Source organism: Neophocaena asiaeorientalis, unplaced genomic scaffold (genome assembly GCF_003031525.2).
Source record: "Neophocaena asiaeorientalis asiaeorientalis breed wild unplaced genomic scaffold, Neophocaena_asiaeorientalis_V1.1 scaffold82, whole genome shotgun sequence".
Classification (NCBI taxonomy): Eukaryota; Metazoa; Chordata; class Mammalia; order Artiodactyla; family Phocoenidae; genus Neophocaena; species Neophocaena asiaeorientalis.
The window spans coordinates 2470945-2493753 of record NW_020173068.1 but is presented as its reverse complement, the minus strand read 5'-3'; the positions used below and the strand labels follow the sequence as shown (position 1 = coordinate 2493753).

Here is a 22809-nt window from a genome sequence, read left to right as displayed (position 1 = left end):
TTAGTCATTTCCCCGCTCCAGTCCGCGCCCGCCCGAGCGCGCACTCACGGCCGCTCTCCCTCCTCGCTCCGCAGCCGCGGCCCATGGAGCCCTCCCGCCCGGCCCCCGGCCGCCTCAGGCCGCTGCTCTGCCTGCTGCTCGCTGCGTCCAGCGCCTGGTCAGGTAAGCACCCCCACCCCCCACCGCTGCCGTCCCCAGATTGCGGGTTCAGGCCTCTCAGACCGCCACTCGGCTAATGTCGAGCAGTATGGGGGAGAGGTGCCCGTAACCAGGGTTACAGATGCGGAAACTGAGGCCCAGAGAGGGACAACGACTTGCCCAAGGTCACACAGCCAAGGATGGAACACAGTCTCTCTCGACTCTGACTGTGCGGCACTATGCTGGGCACCAGGACAGACCCAGATGAGTTGGTTCACCAGCCCCTGCCCAATCTGTTGGCGGAGGCAGGCTGTCAGAAGCTTTCAGAGCAAGGCGCCCCCGGCTTCTCTAGAAGCTCTTATGTTTCCCACATGTTTGACTTCAGGGTCTAAGAGAAGGGGCAGAGGTCCTTCCAGTACTGACGGGATGGAACAGAAGCAATGTTGCAATTAGGGAAGAGTGAGCTATCCCTCTTGTACGCAGAGTAAAACAGTGTTAGTATGGGGGAGAGAGAGGACAGGAGGCCAGGGTAACCCTGGGGTGAGCTGCTGCAATCCACAGATCCTGATGTGGAAACGGCGGATTGTCCCCGTGGTTGCCAAAGCCTCTCGCTGGATGGTCTTGCTCCCTGCTGCTCTCCGGCCCCTCCTCCTTCCTCCTCCCTTCCCCAGGCTTCCAGGCAACTCCCCGCAGCTCAGGTGCTCTGTGGGGCTGTTACCTGTGGCTCTGAGTGTGTCTTTTTGTTGGCCTACATCAAACACCTGGCTGTATCCAGCAGGCGGGCTCAGAAGTCTACCGTGTGTTCGCCAAGGGGTGAGGTCACCATTCAGGAGCCCTGCTTCTTAAAGGGGTTTTGCAGCACCCTGAGTATCCTGGGAGGGGGTGAGAGGTGGAGAAACTGCGTTAAAGGAGTTGTTGGAGGGAGAATGGGGATCTTGTTTTTTTGGCTCCTTGAAGCTGTGTTGTCAGCAGAGGGGTCTCTGCACCTCCCCTCCCCTGAGGAAGGAGGTAAAGATGAGCTCAGTATGCACCTCCCCCCTCCTGCATTTGCCTAGAGACTGGTAACCATCTGATAGCTGTGAGAAACAGAGAACTAGCAAACAGTGGGTGGAGGGAGTGGTGGGGGTGGACAGCAGCTTCTCTCTGGCCCACAGTTTCCCCTGATCCCCGGAACCCACGCAGGCATCCCCCCACCTCTCCTCTCCCAGTCTTTCAATTACAGTTGGGTCCTCGCTGGACAAGAGGAAGTCCTGATAGATTTCATGGCTCTCTGGTGAGCCGGTGGCATCTCTGATCTACTCCTTCCTGCCTGAGCCGGCCATTTACACCCAGCAAAAGTCCAAGGCCCTGCCCTGCCATCCTTCCTGGCCTGGAAGTGCACGAGGGTCTCTCTCAAGTGCTTAATTTTCCTGAAGCAGGGAACTGGGTCCAAGTTAATTTCTAAATGTCTATTCCAGACCCTTCTCTAACCAGGACCCTGTGGTTCCATCCCTGGCAAATGAGGGGTGATGCTGATTAATGAGTGGGCAGCTGCCTTTCCCAGGGCTACCTGGGAACACCAACACCCTTCTCGGGAGGAAATTCTCCCCCTGTTGCCTATAAAAACAATCTATAAAATGGTAAAGTTTAGGCCATAAAACTTCTGTTCCAATCCATTCAGCATCAATAGCCTGAAAACGTGGGAGCAGCAGACGGGCAAAGATTAACTTTGAAATAAATAAATCTTAGGAGGTAAGAATAAACTTCTTGGTTGAGGGTGGTGGGGAGGGGGTGCCACCGCCAGAGCTCAAGCATCCCAGCATCCTTCACTCGGTTCTACGGGGTCCTGGTCACCCTCGCCCGTGGCATGGAATTCACCTGGTTTGGCTGAAGGATGGGTCTTCAGACCCTTCTCTCAGGGCTCCAGGCATGGACTTTATGACAAAGCAGAAGAGAGGCAGGACAGAAAGGCAGGTAGGTAGAAGGAGGCAGTTGTCCAATTTTCTAAGAACATGGATTTGTTTGAGAAACTCAAATGTCAGGCTTAGGAAGACAGCTTTGGATTGAATGACTACTAGTGTCTCTGGCAGAACTGTCAGCCTGGGAAGTGTCACATGATTGCTATGGCTTCACATGATCACCGTTTGGAGGGGGCTGGTCATGTGAATTATCTTGGTTGGGGGAGACAGGGAAAGAAGTCTCTAAAGATTGCTCTCAGCACAAATGCTGCCAAAGGGAAATTCTGAAAAGAGGCTGGTGAAGTCACCAACCTGTGTTCTTGGAGCCAACGTGAGGCCTGTTTCCTCAAACAGCTTCACGGAGGGAGATTGTGAGGCTGGCAGAAGGGCAAGGGGCCGGGGTGGGGACAGCTGGGCAGCCGGATTCTGCAGCACAGCAGCGGTGCCTGACACTGAGCCTGCAGGCTCCTCACTTTGGCCCCACCTAGGTCTGGTGACCTCTGGGACCCCTGCTGAACAGACTTCAGATAAACCCCCATTCACTCCTCGCTCTGACTTGGAGAAGGCCAGGCCAAAATGGGGGTCAGGCTTTGGGGGACAGCTGGCCCTCTGCTGAACCTCTCACCTGTCGGAAGAGGGTAGCGTGCTGGTGACTCCTCTGTACTTTCCTAAGTGGTGAAGTTCATCTCACTTCCTCTTTCACAAGGAGAGAAAGGGGGGCGGAGTGCTTGGCCCCAAAGATCAGTCTGTGGAAGGTCCTTTAAGGCCTTGGTGTTCTCTGGGTACTTTCTTGCCATTAATTATTCCTTTACCAACCCCGTGGAGACTCGTGGTGTGATTCATTCCTTTACTTGCTGTCATCCAGCACGTATGAAGTCCTGATGGGAACCGTGTGTTGAGAGAAGGGAGGAGAACCAATGTTCCTTGAATGTTACCTGTGTTCCAGGCTGTGTGCTGAGCGCCTCATCTGCGTAATCCCATCAATCAGCGAAGCAAAGCATGAGTTGGCTGTTATCCCCATTTTGCAGATGAGGAAAATAAAGTCCAGAACTGGGGAAGTAACTTGTCCAAGCAGTAAGTGGTAGGGAGCCTGGATTTTGAATCCTGGCCTCATGGCTAGGCAGCCTTTGAGGGAAGAAATTCAATGACTTAATCAGGGTTACTTAGTCCAAGCTGAAGAGAACCAGAGGGGCCCCCACCCAGCTCAGACAGAGGTTTGTGGAAGGGTTCCTTCTGGGGCAGAAGTTGCTAACTGAGCCATGGTCATTTCTCTGAAAGCACCCAGAGGATGCAAGCACTGGCAGCCCCTTGGTCCTCATAAACGACAGCTCTGGGAGCAGTGTGGCTCCCGTCAGAGCCCCCGATCTGGACAGCCGAGCTCTGGAGGCCCCAGAGCTGGAATCTTCCTCCCTGCATCTTCCTGGTGCCCTTTGCGACAGATGGAGAGGGGGTGTGTGAGAGGAAGGCAGTCTAAAACTGTTGTACAGATCCCACACACGCTCGCTTGCTGCTTCCAATGGCTCCGTGCGACAGATTATTTTCTTATTTGTAGTCCTGGACTGATGGAAGGTGCCCCCCGCTCCGCCTCTTTTGAATGTGCTCAGATTTCTGGTCTGTCAACACAATTCTAATCATGTCACTCCCCTGCTCAAAACTGTTGAGTGGGTCCAAGTTTTCTTTTTTTAAAAAAAAAAAAACCTACAACAAGGCCTGGGCTCCCTCCCTGACAGGCCCTATTCCTCAGCTACATGCTTTCCAAAGAGCTGACCTGTTGAGATGCTTCTAAACGACCAGGCTTCCTCCCTGCAGCCAAAGCTTTCCTGGCAGCTCAAGTGCATTGGCATCTAAGAGACCCTGAGAAGGCCTGCAGTTGTAGAAGCCCCAGCCAGGCCTTGTTTACTCCAGGGTTCCCTAGACATATGAACAAGAAGCATTGGGTTTGTTTAATGCCCATTAACACGCAGCCTAACCCAGTATGGTAAATGCCTTTGTACAAATCCACACCCTCAGCTGAACTTTCTCATCTCTGTGCCTTCACTTATGCTGTTCCTGCCACCAGAGATGCCCTTCCCTGTACGTCCCTATCTTCATATGTCGGAATCCTACTCAGCCTTCCATTTGTGCTGCCTCACGTTCCGTGGGATCTCTTCCTCCTCTGAACATTCACCCCAGGATTTATCGAAAGCTACTCATCACTTTCCCCTTGCTTTATCACATATGAGTGCATGTTTAACTCTGGTTCACATAGTGGTTCTGCATTGTAGCCTCTCCACGTACAGACACAGCATACCCTACTTGGACAATTTATTGAGCTCTGTGTTTCGGTTTCCTCACCTGTAAAATGGAGTTGACATCAACAACTGTATTTCAGACACTAAGTCAGCCAACCCATGTATAACACTTGAAGCCATGCCTGGCAGGTAGTAAGTGCTCAGTACCAGTTTACTGCACGTTACGTTCAACCAGTGTTGTAATCGTCATTGTTTCGTTCTGTTGGGTATTCTCATCTATGGGAGTGGGACTGGTGTTGGAAAGCACCCAGCACAGCTCCTTGCACACAGTAGGTGCTCACAGAACAGCAAAAGCTGTTGAGAGTGAACACGAGATTGACACTTTTCCCTGTGGCTTTTGTGCGGTTGGGGAGGACAAGTTGCGCAGAGACCGACCAGCTGGTGTGATGGAATAGTTACTGGGACTGAGCGGCCGCCATGGGCACCGCCATGGGCACAGCCTGCCTCTAGGTGTCTCTGTCCGGATCCACAGGGCTGGAATTGCCGATTCCTAGATCAGGAAAGCAGGAGGGGGCCTGAGAGAGCCATCAGTCAGCACCTCTTTGTGCAGCTGAGAAAACTGCAGCCCTGAGGGAGGAAGGGACCGGCCAGGCTCACACAGCAGGTCCCTGGCAAGGCCTGGGTGGCATGCCAAGCCCCCTGTCATCCAAGCCAAGGCTCTTTAAAACTGAGCTGTGCTGGAAGTTTCCATCGTTAAAGCTAGAAATCTGACAGGATCCCAAATTCCCTGGAAAATACCAAAGTAATAATAATGGGAAACATTGTTTCTGGCCACTTACTGGGCTCAGCACTGGGCATGTATGATCCCAGTGGGACTCACAGTTACCCTGGGTGATGTGCATGGTTGTAGTCAAATCCATCTGACCAGTGAGGGAACTAGCCTCAGAGAAACAGACCAACTTGCTCAAGGCCACACAGTAAGTGGCAGAGTCAGGATGACCATAGCACCCATGATGTACACTCACTGGGCATCACCTCGCCCTGACAGGCAGAAACACCGAGGCCCTGGGGTACTGGCGTCCTGCCCTCTTGGCACTCCTCGCATATTTCTGTCAATCAGTGTATCCTTCTGGGAGGCAGAGGCGGCGGGTGTTCCCAAGATGTGTTTCTGTCCCATACTGAAGAAGGAATCATCTGTTTTCACAACTGAAACTGCTTTTCTGTTAACTTGGGCGTTCCTGGGACAGGTCTTTTGATGGAGCCCTCCACAAGGTGGATTTTCCCTGCCAGGTGTCCTGCCAGGCCCTCAGTCCAGAGAGATGCAGAACAGCTGAGGTGGAAGCTGGCCATTATACAGAATTGGTTCTTTGTGTCTGTGAGATTTCCTGGCACGTCCGACTGGGGGCGCAGAGTGTGAGATGGCTGCAGAGTAAGCCAGGAGCTGAGGGAGATCAGGTGCCCAGATCAGGGGGAGATTGGAAGCCAGGAGTGAGGGATGAGCCTTTAGGCTAGGGGCCCGGAGCCGGAGCGTGTGGGTGACGATGCCACGGTGGGTTCTAGTGCCCTCATCCTTCAGAGCCCACATTGTCCTCCAGAAGTGGCGGCCCATGCTGGAAAAAAGTAGTGCGTGGTGTGCTAGGGACTAGCTGAGCTGTGAATCTGTGCTGCCTCTTCCTTATCTTTCTATTTTGGAAAATTTCAAACATTTGCGAGATGAGGAATGGTGTGAGGAACCCCAGCTTCAACAGTCATCGGCCATTCATGTTTCACCTGCCCCTCATTTTTCTGGGGGTGGGGGCAGGAGGGAGGAATGTAAAGCAAATGGTAGACATCAGGCATCATTTCATCCATCAATGCTTGGATGTGTGCCATTGTCTAATCCTTACAGTGAGCCAGAAAGCATAGAATCCTTCATCCCTATTTTATGGATAAGGAAACTGAGAGTCCCCAAAGCTGAGCTGGACTCCTCCCAAGGCCACATAACCAGTGAGAGTTAAATAAAGCTGGATCCAAGGCTTGGTTTACTCAGCCATTTTTCTGTCCTTATTATGGTCATTTTAATTACAAATATTCATTCAACAAATATTTTTGAGCATCTGTGTGCCAGAGGTGGCTCTAGGTGCTAGGGATACAACTGCAAACAGACAAAAATACCTGCTCTCATGGCACTGACACTAGTGAGGAAGGAAAAACAGACCCAGGTAAACATTATGTCAGGTGGAGACAAGTGCCGTGAAGAGAACTAAAGCAGGTCGAGGGAATAGAAGGTTGAGTGGGGAGAGAGGGAGGGCCTCTCTGAGGAGCAGAGGCCTGCATAAAACTGAGGGAGCAACCATGAGAATATCAGGGGAAGAGCAGGCCACACAGAAGGAGAAGCAAGTGCAAAGGCCCTGAGGCTGGGATGGGTTAACTGTGTTCCAGGAATAGCCAGTGAGTCTGGACTTAAGGGAGATAGGCAGTAGGGGAGTTAGGAGAGGTCAGGGCCAGACCAAGTAGGATCTGGTTCACTGAGCACTTGACATTGAACATGTGAGGTCATGTGGTATGGTCACTACTCTGTACATCATCTCATTTAATTCTCACCACACAGTTCTGTAAGATGGGAACTATTATTATACCATTGGACATATGAATAAAGAGAGATTCAGAGAGGTGAAGTGACTTGCCTAAGGTCACACAGCTTATAAGTGCAGAGGTAGGATTTGCGCTCAGACCACTAAACACTGTAGCATCCTCATCACTGCTTTCCTGTTTTCACTCTTACCCCCTCCAGTTTCTTTACCCATAGCAGCTGGAGTGAATCAAATCCTCTTCGTCCTTCTCCAAACTTTTCAGTGGTTCCCACTCTGCCCTTAGAATAAAATCAAACTCCTTACAATGATCCATGAGACATGGCATTTTCTGGACCACATCCGTCTCTCCAGCCCCAACCAGTACCACACTTGCCTTCCTCCATGGGCTTCAGCCACAGCAGTCTTCTTTCTGGCCTTCATATGCACCAGCTGCTTTCCTACCCCAGGGCTTTTGCACTTGCTGTTCTCGCCTATTGGAACACCTTCCTTGGTCTTTGCATTCTTCAGGTTACAGTTGCAATCTCACCTCCTCGGAGATGCCTTTTACAACTGCCCCATTCTAAAAGTGGTTCTGCTTGTTATTCTCTATCGTGGCACCAAATTCGTTTGCACTCCTAACCGTTTCTATATTTGTTTAATTATTTCAGCCCTGTCTCTCCCACTAGACTATAAGCTACATGAGAGTAGGAACTATGTCTTATTCACTGCTGGGCCTCCTGGGACCTTACACAGGGCCTGGTAACAGTAGGCAAATTAATACATAGTGGTTGAATGAAGAAAGACACTCATTTTAAAAAGGGAGCTCAGAGCCATGAGGTCCCACAGGCAGTAACCCTGGCTGGAAAGCAAACCTGTGCTCTAACCACTACACAGTCCTACCTCTGTAACGGGGGCCATGACCACACTGCAAACCCCTGCCTATCGTGCTGAAATAGGGATCCCTAAAATATCAGGAAGCACAAGATATCAGTGCCAGCTGGGATGGAGGTAGGGGCCCAGAAACCCTGGAATTGGTACTTAAACTCTGGCTATATAGAACAGCTTGCCCCAGTGTAGACACCCTGGTGAACGAGCAGGTAAACCGTGAAACGTGACACAGTTCGTGCTACGCCCTTTTGGCCTTGATTTGGTTTGGAGGGCCTGACTCGGTGCCAGCCTCCCCCAGTGGGTCCTTCATTGCACAAGGCTGTGTGGTGCAGTGGGTGAAGTTGTGGGTGGAGTCAGACTGCTCCGCAGCCCTGTGACCTCGGCCAAGTGGCTGTACCTCTCTGAGCCTCAGTCTTGCCCTCTGTGAAGTGGGGGTGATGACAGCCTGTGTTGCTGGGTCCCTGCGGAGGCTGGTGAAGCCTGTCGTGCTCCTAATAATACCCGTGCTCAATGCTCATTAACCATCATTACTATTCCTGTTCTCTCTGTGTGATCACCATTTTATGGTTGGAGCTCTACAGAGCAGGTGGAGGTCCTGCTCCATCACTTACCAGCCAGGACTTGGAACTCAGTACACTGCCCCTCTGGGCCTCAGTTTCCCCTTCTGTGAAGTGGAGGCTCAGCTTAGCTGCTCTCCTGCTGGTCCCTTCCAGCTCAGATGCTCCAGCCAGGATGCCTCTCTCACCCTTCATCTTGATGGTACCCCAGACCCCCTCTCTAGCAGGGGAGGCAGTGGAGAGGTACCCACTTTGGGGCACATTCCTGAGTGAATCCAGCATGTGCTACTTCTTGGCTGTGTGCTCTGGAGCAGGTGTCTTGCCCTGCTCTGAGCCTCAGTTTCCTCATCTGTAAAACGGAAATGCTACCACTCTTTCCTCCTGCACAGGGACTGTTGAGGGTTAAGGGAATTAAGAGCTGTGGAAGATGCTTTTGTGAACTGCAAAAAGCACTATAAAAGGCATCAGCGGATAGTGTCAGCTTGGGGAAAAATCTTGTCCAGAGACTGTCTGTTGTGGGCAGCATCATTTAACAAATGTGCGTTCCTTTTAAGGGGGCCTTTATCTCAGCTGGGAAGATGTGTGTACGTCCTTGGTAGCCTGAGAATCCAGAATCCTGAGCCAGAGGGGACCCAGTCACAGGGGGAAGAGGTCGCACGTGACTGACCTCAGTGTTTTGAGTCCTGCCTCTCAGGGTCTCAGCTTCCTTACCTGTAGGAAGGGGCTGGTGACAACAGCACTTGCTTCACTAGGCCGTCATGACAGTTAAATAAATGAGGGCTCTCTGTTATGTGACCTCATCCACACGTTGTACCCATGAGGCCATGGCCGGGCAGCACCAGGGCCTGTCCTAGAGTAACAGCTGGGCCTGGAGGTTGGAAGGGCACCGCCTGGGTTCTCAGCCTCTCCAAGCCTCACTTCCGGTCTTCAGTTTCTCCCTCTGCAAAATGGGGAGGTGGGAAGGAGGTCCTTAGGTTGTCAAGGACATGGATGGTGGGTGTTAGTGCCCCTGCATGCTCTCCCAGCCTCACCTGGCCCCCACCAGGCCTGGCGAATATGAAGGGTGCTTACAGCACACACGTATCCATAGTTCTTTCCCTGCTGCTTTGCAAAGAGGGCTGCGCTGCGAGCATTTCTTCATTGCCTCCAGATCCCGTCTAAACCTAGCAAATGCTCACCAGGGCTCTGACCCTCCCTGCCCTCCCTGGCCTCCCGCAAACAGCGCATATAGCCTGCCCACAGGTCCAGCTCCAAGTGGTCTTGTGCAGACATTGGGACAGAGCTAGTTCTGCCTCAGAGAGAATCCTTAGCTTCTCAGGCTTAAGGCTGGGATCCTCTGTCATCCTCTTCATCCTTAAATATCCACTGCATGGTGACACTGCCCTGCGCGAGTGCTTCCTCTGTGCCAGGAGCAGCACTGAGCTCTTTACACACATTAGCCTGTTTCATCCTAGAAGAGCCCTAGTGTTATTATTATTATTATCATCGTCATCATTCTCATTCTACAGATGAGAAACCAGAAGTCCAAAGGGGTTAAGACACTTCCTGCGGTCTCATGAGTGGCAGAGTTAGAATCCAAACCAGAACATGCATTCAACAAATGCCAGGCACTGGTATAAACCTGAAGGAAACTGCAGGGAACAAAACTAAATCCCTCTCAAAGGGCTTATAAGTGAATCTAGGGTAGGGAGATAGATGCTAATGAAATTGACAAATGCTTGTAATATGTCAGGTGATATGTATTGTAGATACAGGGTGATATGTGTTGTAGAAAAATAAAGCAGAGCAAGGGACATCAAGGGGGGTAGTGTTTTATATACCATGCCAAGGAAGGCCTCTTAGGCCAGAAGGAGGTGAGGCACCCAACATGCAGATATCTATGGGATGAGAGTGCCAGGCAGAGAGAATGGCAAGTGCAAAGGCCCTGAGGTGAGTAGAGATTCTGGCATGGTTGAGAGCAAGACTGCAGGGCCCTGGGGGCCACTGCAAGGATCCTGGGTCTCACTCTGAGTACAGTGAAGGGTGCAGGAGGGTTTTGCACAGAGGAATGATGTTACCTTAGGTTTTAGAGGCTCCTCTGGCTACAGGGGAGGATACATGTTACACAGAGGTGAGGTGGAGCAGGGAAGCCAGTTTGGAAGCTGAGATAACGATCTAGGTGAGGGACGGTGGTGCAGTAGAGGTGGTAGGGAGAGGTCAGAGTCTGGCCAGATCTTGGAAGGTGAGCCAGCAAGCTCTGCTAATAGCTGGCTGTGGGTCAGGAGAAAGATGGGAGTCAAGGAAACGTACAGATCTCAGGCCAGCTCTTCCAACCACTGAACATTTGGCCTTGGGGAGAGAGACGATGGTACCCCATTGTTTACAGGTGAGAAAGTGGAGGCTTAAAGAAAAGTGACTCTACCAAGTCACTCCACTAGGGCTGAAATATAAAGGTCTTCTGGCTCCAGAGCCCAAGCTATGGACTGTCCTGGCACCTTAGGAGTTTACCTGCTGCATGGAAGGGGCTACCAGGGTCTGCCCTTTCCCTGCAAGGGTATGGACAGTACCCAGTTCTCTGAGTTGCCTGGAGTGGGGGTGAAGGAGAAAGTACCCTGGGCCCACTGGGCCCTCCCCCACTTTATTCACAAGGCCATGTGTATCCTCTTTTGTGCTGGTTCCAAGGCAGGTGCTAGTTTCCACCGCAGAACCTGGGGCATCTCCGCCCAATGGGTACCAGTAGACCGCTCCCAGTGATGACCTGCTGTTCAGATGGTAACTGAAGCCATCCTTTCAGGTGCTAGGTTAGCCCAGTCCCTAGCCCTTCCCCAGCTTGCTCACAGCCATTGAGCATGTCCCAAAGACTGTGCCCTGGTCCTTGAATTGTGCCAAGCCCTTTTCTCTCCTCCTCACCTTTGTGCAGAGGAAGAAAAGTTCCACCTTCTTGAATGCCTTCCCTTCTCCCCAGCCTCTGTCAGCTTTCAAGATGCAGCTCAGGGACCACAACCTCCAGGAAGTCTTCTCAGATCTCACCCCTCTTCCAATACCCTATCCCCAAGCCTCTTCTTGCTCACCCATCACCCTGCACATGATCACTGCCTGTGTCCGGGACTCTGCCCCACGATGGTGGGGATCCATCTTACTTGGCTCTGTGTCCTGTGACATCTAGGACAGGGCCTAGCAATAGAGTGAGGTTTGAAAGGGCATGAATGAATCATTCTGACTCCAGAGGAAAATCAGTGCCTAGCTAAATCAGAGCCCCAAGCTCCCCAGATGGGAACTGCAGAGTCTACACAGCCATCACCCATGCAGCCCCCTCCTGAATGCATCCTGGGGACCGTCTGCCCCACCCAGGGTCATGAGCTTCAGCAGGGCATTTCCAGGCTGGCTTCTTTACCACTGTGCCCTACGGCTAGCACCCAGTCAGTAGGTGCTCAGGAAAGGTTTGAGTCTCTGGTCAAGGGCAGGACCCTGTGCCAGGGGCCACGCATCACTTTCCCACCAGGAGCGAGATTTGAGGGAAGCATCTCCCCTGCCCTGCTTCCTCTCTCACCACCCTGTATGTGCCAGGCATGTTCACCACTGGGTACACTCACACACTTGGGTGCATGGACACACGGTGTACACAGACAGTGGTCTCCACACACGCTGGGCCCCTGCTCCCCAGCACTTAAAGCACACACACCCTCACATTCACACTCATGTATACAGCATTTCCATCGCACACGTGCCCTCCCTGCACGCACACACACACACACACACTTGTGCGCACGTCCCGCTCCTATCCTCCCCTGCCCACACACATACTCTATGCACCCACATGCTCACACCCCTCCCCGATATCTGTCTGTTCACACCTTAGGTGCAGACAGACCCTCTCATGCCACCAACAGGTCCACACCCACATTCAGATACTCTCCTGGGCACAGCTCACGCCCCGCTCCTGCCCCGGTCGCTGGTCCTCTTCTGACACACTTCTGAGCTGCACCAGAGCACGTTCCTGCACACACGAGCGTCTTGTGCACGTGCCCACCCGTGCACATGTGTGTGAACACTTGTTCTTGGCGCACTTGTGCACTCGTGTACCCACTCCTGCATCTGCCCTCTTTCACTCCTGTGTACATACTCCCATCCACGCTCCTGCACTACACACTCTCGTACGCAGACACCAAAGATACCAAAGGCAGCACCTGATGAGGTGCTGCTGTGTTGGGGGGATAAACCAGCAGCCCCCTGAGGATGGCCGAAAACGATCGAGGTCAGGAAAGGGGGATGCTGAGCTGTCCCGGCTGTGGGGGCCGCGGTGGATGCCATCTTGGGATGCCGAGCCCTGGGCACTGCCAGACCTCCGGCCATAGCCTCCCAAGCCCCGGGGTCCTTGAGTTTGTGGAAATCTGAGGGGTAACCTCCAGCCTGTCCCCAAGACCCCTGCCCTGGTGACCCACTGCTTCCAGGAGCAGGCAGGCTCCCATGCAAGTGGCAGTGAGCACCCATCAGGGGAAGGCTGGCTCTTGGGAAATGTGCGTTTCAGCTTTGCCTCTGCATCTTTATGAAGCAGGAGGGATCACACCCAGAGATCACAGTGGCCCTGTTTCCCTCCCGGCAAGTTTCAGTTCTAAGTTGATTTGTTTGTTCCATTAGAAAAGCATCCATGCTTATTTTTTCACTTCTGATGAAATTGTTTTCATCTTTTCTTAATCTCAAAAACTACACGTGATCGTTGTATAAAAAAAAATCAAATATTTTTCCAAGTCCAATGGTCAGGTTTCAGTCCCCATCTTATTTCATCTCTCGCACCCTCCTTGGCCTATTCGTGGAGGACAAAGTGGGCGCGGTGGAGGGAAGCAGGTCATGGGGAGGGGGCAGGAGATGGGGTCAGAGGTGCCAGCAGGAGTCCCTGTCTAAAGGGTTGAGGCTCAGTCCAAATGTAGCATTAGAGTTGTTTCTTTAAAGTCTATCTTGTCTGCTCGTGTGCAAGCCCCATGAGGCCAGGACACAGCCGTTCTGCAGCCCTGAGCTGAGGGCCTGGCTCACAGCAGATCCTGGTAATTCATCACTGTCCAGCCATGCTGTGAGCTCCCTGCATCCTGTGGACAGAGTTCCTCGTACAACAAGTACACGGGGCAGTTCCACCCACTGTGCTGACTTCTTCCATTAGATAACTTACGTGTTTTATTTCATTACTTAATATTCTTCCAAAAGCAACAAATGTTCACTACAAAAAAAGAGAGAGAGACTTCAATATATTATTTGCTATAAAATAGAAAATATGCCTATCCCCGTGTCCACCCTGGTCCACGCTGGTCCCATTTCCCAGTCGTAACTTACCTCAACATCGTGATGTTTATCATTCTAGGCCTTTTCTCTAGACGATTAGATCAGTCAGTCTGCAGATGTTTATTGAGCATCTGTTCTGCGCCAAGCACTGTATTTTCTTATTACCAAATGGGATACTGTAAATATTCTTTAATAGGCATCCAGTTTAGAAAATCTGAAAATACCCAAAATAGAAGGAAAAAAAGGAAAAACCCATTAGATTCATGATCCAAAGAGAGTTGTGTTTTATAGCTTTGTATAGTACCTTGCAGTTGTTTATCTATACGTAGTTTTAGTTTACAATGTCATGATCATACTGAAAGCAGTTTTCCTGCTTTTTTATTGCACAAGTAACACAAACAGAAGACGTAAAAGCAAAATCCCTTGGAAGTCTACTACTCACAGTTAATTACTACTAATCTTTAATATCAGATATACATTTTTTTCAAAACTAGAAGTTTGGGATCACACTGAAAACATCACTCAGGAACTGACTCTGATCTTGTAGTCTATTTCTGTGTCCATAATTATAATCCTTACATGTAGGCTTGGTCATCACGTGAGTTCATCATCAGGGGATCAGCAGCCTCCTTTTCTTGGAAATTAGAATATTTCCAATTTTTTATTTTTATAACAACACCTGAATGAATGAAGCAAAATGTTTGCACATATCCTTAGTAACCTGAGTATGATTTTACATATTTATTCACTCATATTTTAACAACATCAAAACGTTGATCACAGTTATCTTTGATGGTATTCTATGAGATTATTATTTTCCTTTTATACTTTTTTGTTTTCTCTAAATGCTTTGCAATAAACAGATTTTATTTGCTAACCACAGTATCATTTAAAATTATGCCATGCAAAAATTTCCAGACTGCTACAGTTTCACAGTGATGGTTTTTTATGGCTGCCTGTAATTCCATCTAGTGGACAGGCTACTGTTCACTTAACCTTCCTCTGTCATTGGCCACTTGGGTTTTTTCCCAACTTTTTCAAGATCATTACATGGGAACCCCACTCCATATTCGGGGTCATGTCCTCATGGAACAGCCCAGCAAGGGCTGGAGAACAGGTTTCACACCTGTGGTACCTCCTGCCACACCGCTTTCCCAAAAGGATGTGCCACTCTCCACTCCCACCAGCATCACGTGACGATGCCCAGCTGCCCTCCTCTCCCAGAGACAGTTCAGGCCGCTAAACCATCGCTTTCTCTGCCAGCGTGATGACCCCAGGCCCAGAACCGCGGGAGTGATTTTTAACAAGGCCGATTCCCAGAACAGAACCTGCCGAGAAAAAGAAAAGCGAGCAAGCGAGGGAAAGACTCTGCTGGAAACACACACACACAGCAGATTAAAATAATATTTGGCACTTCTGTCGCACTTTTAAAATTCTTCAAACGCTTTATAAACACTAGCTAATTAATTAAGCCTCCTAAATCTGGCTGCAGTTGGTAGAGAGAGCTCGAGAGGAGCTAAAAAAGGCGGGGCGGGGGGGGCAGCCCCACACAACTCCAGATTTTATTGCGGCCTCCTGGCTGTGACTGCAGGCCTCCGGCTGCACAAGAATAGCCCTGCCCCAGCCGCAGGCCTGGCTCCGCACCTCCTCTTCTGCTCCCGCCTCCCTCACCAGCTGCTGACTCACAGCCCTGTGCGGTGGTATTGATAAGGATAATAATAACCACCATTGATTGCGTGTCTATGGGCCAGGCACAGTCCCGGGCTCCAGGCTCGCCGTCTCCCAGACCTGCCTGTGACAGCCCCTTTAACAGATGAAGAAAGAGCCTCAGGGAGAGGATTTGCCCAGGAGCAAGTGAAATCCCTCCTTCCTTCATTAATGCGTTCATTCAACGTGTATTTATCAAGGGCCCCGTGTGTTCCAGGCAGTGTTCTAGGTAGGGGACTGGAAACACTTCCTTGTGGATCCTTCATCCTGCTTGGGGGGAACATGACAATCCAGAGAAAATCAAGTCTATAATAATGTATCTGTGATAATAACGGGAACAGAAACTAAAGTTTAACCAGCACCTGTGCTGCAGGCACTTATGTCCAACTGTGTCCTCATGACTGTCTTGGGGGTGTGGGTGCCAGTACCCCACTTTGTGGGTGACAGAGTGGAGGCCCAGGGAGGGCGGGGGCTGAACTGGCTGAGGGTGGACCGTGCTCTCACCCAAGCCTGCTGGCCCCAGCGCCCGTGCTTCCTGCCAGTGGCATTTCTAGTCCAGTCTCCAATGTGGAATGCAGCCCTTCGGGAGTGGTCCTGGCTGGATGCTCTTGGCAGCTGTGGATGCTGCCTGGGATCTCTCGAGGTCCCTGCCTGCCCCTGTGGGCCTCCTCCGTGTGCCTCTCACACACCTGGTCAACAGTTCTACCCCAAGCCCCTGTCCTCTGCACACAGTGGTTTCTTCCCTGCACCATGAGGGTCAGGCTGTCCTCAGGCTGCCACTCTGCATTTCCACTCACTGGCCATGAGAAACGGGCAATCCCTGGCATGGGAGTCAGGGCTGGGACCACAGGAAGGGGATGAGAGGCCTGTCCCGAGGCCCTGGGCTTACCTGCAGTGAAGGAGTCTGTGGCTGGGTAAATTCACAAGGTCTCTCTCCAGCTCAGCCAGAGGTGAGGGGCTGCTTGGGGCATCAGCTGCAACCCTGTCCAATGTACAAGGCAAGGCGGCCTCGGTCGGGACAGGACAGGGTCACATCAAGGGCCAGTGGAGCAACCAGGCAGTGGCCAGTTGGCCCATCTGCACCTCTGCCAGGCTGCTGCCACTCCATGTCTGTCTTATTCTCTCTTCCCCCCGCCTCCTTCTCAGTCTCTCACTCCATCTCTGTCTGTCTGCCCCTCCCTCTGCCCGTCTCTGTGGTTCTCTCTCTGTCTCTGTGTGTGTGTGTATGTGTATGTTTCTCCAAGGTCTTCATGATCTGTCCTTTCTGCCCATGCCGCACCTTGTTCAGAATCAAGGCCCTGGCTGCACCTCCCTCCGAGCATCTACAGCACCTCTCACAGCATCCTCACCAGGCCTGTCCATCTTCCTCCTGTGTCCCCCTCCCTCCCAGCCTCCTCTACTGGGAGTCCCTGCTCATGTGCCCCAGTCCTCTCCAATATGGGGCTCGGGTCCCTCCCCACCACCAGCCTCTAGGACCCCTTCCAGCTGTCCAGCCTGGGAGCCCTGGAGGCCCGACCTGGGTCCAGCCCCTGTGTGTCCCGGCACCCAGCCTGGGCCTGGCCTGAAGGAGCATCAGCGAGATCTGGTGGGAGTGAAGTTTGAGCAGCTGACCCTCCTCATTTATTCATTGTGTGATGGCAGTAGCTTCCCCTGCGCCCAGCTTGGTGCTAAGTGACTTCTGCGTGTGATCTCATTTTCTTTTCAGAACACGCAGAGGCCTGGGGGTGGTCTACCCATCTTGTAGACGAGGAAACTGATACTAAAGCAATGCATAATCAGGTCATGGGTGAATAAAAAGTGAGCCAGGTCTCAAACCAGTTCAGATGGCTCCAAAGACCAGACCCTTCTTTTTGACACTGTCCTGGCCTAGGCATGTTGTTTGTTCCTACTAGAGATCCATGGAGACGGGCCCATAGTAACTGACAGATAAGGAGACTGAGGCTCAGAGGGCAGTAAAGGGACCTGCCCAAACTAAAGGTATCAAGCAATAGCAAGTGTGCAGTTATCGAGCATACTCACAGGCCTCCCTATGGGATCTTCACGGTCGCCTGAGTGATAGCCAAGGTCGCACAGCAATAAGCCTTGAGCCGGGACTCACACCCAAGTCCTTGTACTTCACAAGTCCACGGCCCGGACAAGCCCCAACTGCTGAGTACTTTTCCAGGGCCTGCTTCCTGAGCCAGACCCAAAGCAGAATCTAAACTCCTTCTAGAGCCCCCCCGCACACCATGGTGCCACCTACCTCTGAGCCTTTGCCCAGGCTGCTCCCCCTGTCAGGAACACTGTGCCCCTTTCTTTATTCCTGGTAAATTCAGATTTGAATTGAGAGCCCAGTTCAGACATGACTTCCAGAGCAGGCTCGAGTACTCAAACCTACTCTCTGCCGCATCATTTAAGCTCTCTGTGCCTCACTTTCCTCTCTTGTATTAGGGTCTCACGTTACAGGCTCGTTGTGCAGGTTACATGTGATACACGTGCAAGGTGCTGAGGTCAGGTGTGACTCATGGTGCGCTAGGTCAATGAAAACTTGTTGATAAACACTTGAGAAAACCTACAGGATCACCTAAGGATGAATAAGTAACTGGATTGTGTTTCCCTCCAGGAGTGGCAGGTGAGGACGAGCTGCAGGTGATTCAGCCTGACAGGTCAGTTTCAGTTGCAGCAGGAGAGACGGCCACTCTGCGCTGCGACGTGACCTCCCTGCTCCCCGTGGGGCCCGTCAATTGGTTCAGGGGCACAGGGCCACACCGACAGTTAATCTACAGTCTCAAAAATAGCCCCTTCCCTCGAGTAACAACTGTTGCAGATACTACAAGGAGAAACAACATGGACTTTTCCATCCGCATCAGTAACATCACGCCAGCAGACACCGGTATGTACTACTGTGTGAAGTTCAAGAAAGCAAGCCCTGACGTGGAGGTTAAGTCTGGACCAGGCACTCATCTCACTGTGAGTGGTGAGTATGGCCTGGGTCTCTTTTGTCCCCCTGGTCTGTGACAACAAGTCAACAAGAATGCCCTCCACCCTTTGAGAAAAAAGAAAAAAAAAAGGATCAAGTGCAGCAGTGGGTGTTTATATCATGATCTGATTTCACTCCCTTCTACAGATCAGGGAAACTGAGGCCTGCAGAGGTCATGCTACTTGCCAAAGGCCCCACAACTGGTAAAGCTGGGAAAAGTCTGGAACCCCAGTCTGCCTGGCTCCACAGCCCTTGCCTTTTCCATCCCGTCTAGCCCTTTGGTTCCAGGGATGAGGGAACTGGAGGTCTGAGCGACTTGCCCCATCACAGCCCAGGTATCACCTCCTGCCTCCAGAGAGTGCTCCCCTCAATGTGGCTGAGTCTTCTCTTTATTTAGCACCTACTGAGTACCTACTGTGTACCAGGCCCTACTCCAGATGTTATGGAAGCAGCAGTGAACAAAGCAGACAAGGCTCTTCTCCCGTGGAACTTATGTTCTCTGCCCTTCCAAAGAGAAGTCTATCCAGGGCAGGGTTTCTTTATTTCCTCTTCAGAAACATCACACTGAGAAGAAATTCCTAGAGGCATAGGTTCAGTGTTTACTCTGATGGCCCAGGCTAGAGGAGATGCCCAGAGGTTGGGTGTTTCCTGGGGGTCTGTTGGGAAAACCCTCCTGTGATTCAGGGACTGACTCAAAGAGTCACTGAAGCCTCCCAGCAGAACTGGGTCATCTCAGAATGTCCCTCCCCAGAGAAGAGTTTCCCCATGTGGGTGACTTAGGGGCTGCCCCATTGAGGTAGCAAAGGCACTCATTAAGAGTTTTCTGGCAAGGACCCTGGATCCTCTTCCTAACTCCTGAATCCCGGACTGTGACACAGGGAGGACCTTATACACCATCCAGTGCAACCCCCAACGTACACATGGGGAGCCTGAGGCCAAGATGTGACAGGGACCTAGACCGCAGTCACATGGTCAGTGAGGGAATCCTTCCAGAACCCAATCTGATTCCAGGCCAGACTCCTTCCTGCACCACCATTGGAACTGGTTTCATGGAAGAGCCTGGCACATAGAGGGGACAAGATTAAAGCTCCTTGAATTAACCATTGAACAGGGAGCCTTTTCATAGGTTTCCCCAAGGTTCAGAATGCCCCTCACATTCAGGCCCTGAGGCCCAAGGTGACTGGGAACCTCTCCCTATTTTTCGCCACAATTCCCTCATTCCATGTCAGCACCTGGAGCTGCCCAGTGTTTCAACAGCTGCAAAGCACGCAGCATATGGAGACAGCGTCTGTCAGTCTTTTGTTGACAAATATCAAGTTGTTCCCAAACTTAGGATATTAGAACAGCACTGCAGTGGATAATCTTGTCCTGCATCACTCTACGCAAGTGGGAGATGCCGCTGGAAGTGGCATTGCTAGATCGTGGACTATGCATATTTTAATTTGTGTGGATATTGCCAAATTTCCCTCCTAGATGTGGTAGCAATCGAATCTCCCCATTACCCCTGGACATAGGGAAGGTGCCTTTATCCTGACTTTGCAGCTATTACTAAACTTCCCAGGTGGTGGTTCCCTTGCTCAGCCAATCACAGCTAGTAAGTGGCTCCACCACCACTCAGATCTGCTGCCTCCCAGGAGGCTGCTCGTCCTCTTCCCCAGGCCGCCTGCACAGAGGATTCCCTGGATGAGAAGGGAGTGAGGGGAGGGGACCAGGGAACAGCAGCCTGACAGACGCTGAATGTTCCTCATGGCCTTTTCTCCCTATAACCAGTGCTCAGAAGGAAGGGCTGTCTGTTTTCCCTTCCACAGATAAGGACACTGAGGCTCAGAAAGGGATGTGGCTGGTGAGCAGGTAGGGGAGCCAAGACTGAAGCCCCAGCGTCCTGACTCACACCCTGCTCTCTGCACCCTCACTGTGCTTGTCAAAGTTGAGAGGAAGCTTCAACCCTCTCCTATAAAATCCTGTATTGTTCTGTTCTTCAGTAGTAACTATGAGAAAAAGTCCCGTGTGAGAGGCAGGACTACCTTTACAAGCAGATCAGACAGATACTACAGTGTCTCGTGATGTCCTGAACATGTTCCTAAAAGACACACTTAAAAGCACCAGGAATCTTTTTTCCACCATTGTTGCGATCTTGCTTCTTCACTAGGCCTCATGGGGGAGCAGCTCCGGGAAGTGTAGCGTGGACAGCCCAGAGAGGGGCCAGTGCAGTCCCAGCAGCACCATGCACGCCCAATCCTGGCTCTGCAGGCCGAGGATAAGGAGGGGGAGGTGCTCCCTAGAGGGCGCTGGGGGCCCCGCGTGAGCGAGAGTTCATATTCTAGACTCAGGTGTCAGAGGCCCATGTCTTCCCTTGTTGCTACAGGGTCCCCAGGCCTGGGCACTCAGAGGCCACTCCTCCCTGTAGTTGCTTGAAGTCAAGAATCTCAGCGGGAAAAGGGGAGGGTGGTGGTCAGTGTGGGGGCTTGTGAAGGTGGGGTGCTTGCTCTGCTGATGGCCATGAAGGCTTGGAGGTGACAGGAAACACTTCTGGGACACAGTGGGTGGGGAGGGTGAGGAGACAGTCCCTCCATTTCTCTCAGCCTCAGTTTTCTCATCTGTCAAATGGTGATCATCATGGTCTCCTTTCAGGAGAGTTGGAAGGATTTGAGGTGCTCTGTCTAAATCACCAGCACAGAGTAGGGGCCCCCCAAATCGAGGTGTTATTTCCAGGCTGTGACCCAGTTCCCTGTGCTGGGTCCCATTTCCTCACCTGTAGAAAGAGGATAATCACACAGCCTTTGCATTATGTCCTGAGGGTACAACGACCTGGTGACAGGACAGCCCCTCAGGGAGCGATGGTGCTGGCCTCCCAGGCTGTGTGATCTTGGGCATATCTCAGTTCCCTCTAGTCCTCAGTTTCCCCATCTGTGCAGTGGTGGTAATCACGCTGCCTTTCAGGGGTCTGTGATGACTGAAGAGGATCTGGGAAGGCCTGGATGGGGTGGACTGGGTATCACTGAGCTCAGTGCACAGCAGTTGAGAGCCTGGGCCGAGCCCCCCCTGCCTGGGCCTCCATCCCAGCTCTGCCCCGTCCCGGCTCTGGGACCTCTGACAAGTCCCTCCCCACACTGGGGCTCAGTGTCCTCGTCCATCAGTGACAGCACCGCCCTTATAGAGCTGCTGCAGGGACTGAATGAAGGATACATGTCAAGAGCTTAGAGCAGAGCCTGGCACCCGGAACGTGTTCCACCAACGTGAGCTCTAATGTGCTGGAGCCAGAGGACCTCGGATGGGTCACTTTCCCTCCAGGACCAAGTACAACTGGAGTTGGGGTGGGGCTGGGTGCCTTCCAACCTCAGCTGCTCATTTGAATCACCTGGGAGACAGTGACGAGCTCCCGCGACCCTATCCGCACCCTAGAAATTCTGATTTAATTGGCCAGACGTGGGCCTGGGCAGGTGAGCGTTTTAACTCCTGTGGAGGACGCTCGTGCCCAGCCTGGACAGAGGAGCCCTGATCTACATGTCCTCTGAGGTCACAGAGGGAAGGCTGTGGTTTTTCCCTGACAAAGGTGGGTCCCCCGTGGCGCCTGAGTTATAAGAACAGTTCTTCCGGGTGTGGGTGCTTCAGAATAGTCCAGGACAGTGACAGCTTTTAGGAGGCCCAAAGAAGTCAGCCTGAGTGGAGAGGCAGAGACACCTCCCCGGTGAGCTCATCTGGGCTGAGAGGGGCTTCCTGTCCACTCAGACCACCCTATTCAGACCCGAGCTTCATCTCTGGGGAAACTTTCCCATATTTTAAACACGTGTGTGTGTGTGTGTGTGTGTGTGTGTGTGTAAACAGGTGCTAGAATCCCTGTAGACTCTGTGCTCAGCCCAGAGCCCTCCTGCCTCAGTACACCACAGTGACACTGACCAAGTCTAACGTGTTCCCTCCTTTCAAAATGCTTCCAGCTTCTGTAAAGGGCTGACCTGCAGGAAAATGCCTATGAACCCTTGTGTGTTTTGAAAGCTGGTTCCCCCACATTTTTCCCTGAGGGGATTATTTTTAAAAAGGGGGAGAGAATCATTATTTGGTGGTTTCCTGCTCCTTTATTCATGTGGATTTTTCATGGCAACTGCAGGGAACAAGATTTGAGACTTTTCTTGCTTTTTCCATAATACTTTTGTTTTGCCTTCCTACTTAGAGAATAAATACATAGTTTCAGACGTAGGAATGACCAGATCTTATGATTAAGATGTTATTGTATTATTGATTAAGCAACTATATGCCAGGCTCTGTGTTTTACATACATCCTCACTCATCTTACCAAGTGGTGCTTTATCCACTTTGTCTAGAATCAGACACTGAGGCTTAAGAATAAAGATCAGAGACCCTAAAATCAGTCAGTCCTGTGTGCAGTGAGATGAGCTCTGACCTTTCCTTGCTGGGTGCCCTTGGCCAGCTGCATCCTCCCTGAGCCTCATCCCATAAATGGGGCCACTCTCGAGCTTCCCTCTCAGGACTGATGTGGGGAATGAGAGAGCTGAGGTTCCTAGAGGAATCAGCCAAGCTCCAGGCTCCCCAAAACTCTCTATAAGTGCTAACTGATCACAGTGTCTGCTC

At 51.8% G+C, this 22809-nt stretch overlaps 1 protein-coding gene across 1 annotated transcript in view; it reads left to right on the top strand.

Moving 5' to 3' along the window:
• LOC112398388 (tyrosine-protein phosphatase non-receptor type substrate 1-like) overlaps positions 1 to 22809 on the top strand; it is a 41079-nt gene that overhangs the window by 568 nt on the left and 17702 nt on the right. The window contains exons 2-3 of the mRNA XM_024742884.1: positions 75 to 162; positions 17866 to 18219. Of these exons, the coding sequence (XP_024598652.1) occupies positions 84 to 162; positions 17866 to 18219 (433 nt within the window). The 5' untranslated portion in view covers positions 75 to 83. The remainder of the gene's footprint in view (positions 1 to 74; positions 163 to 17865; positions 18220 to 22809) is intronic.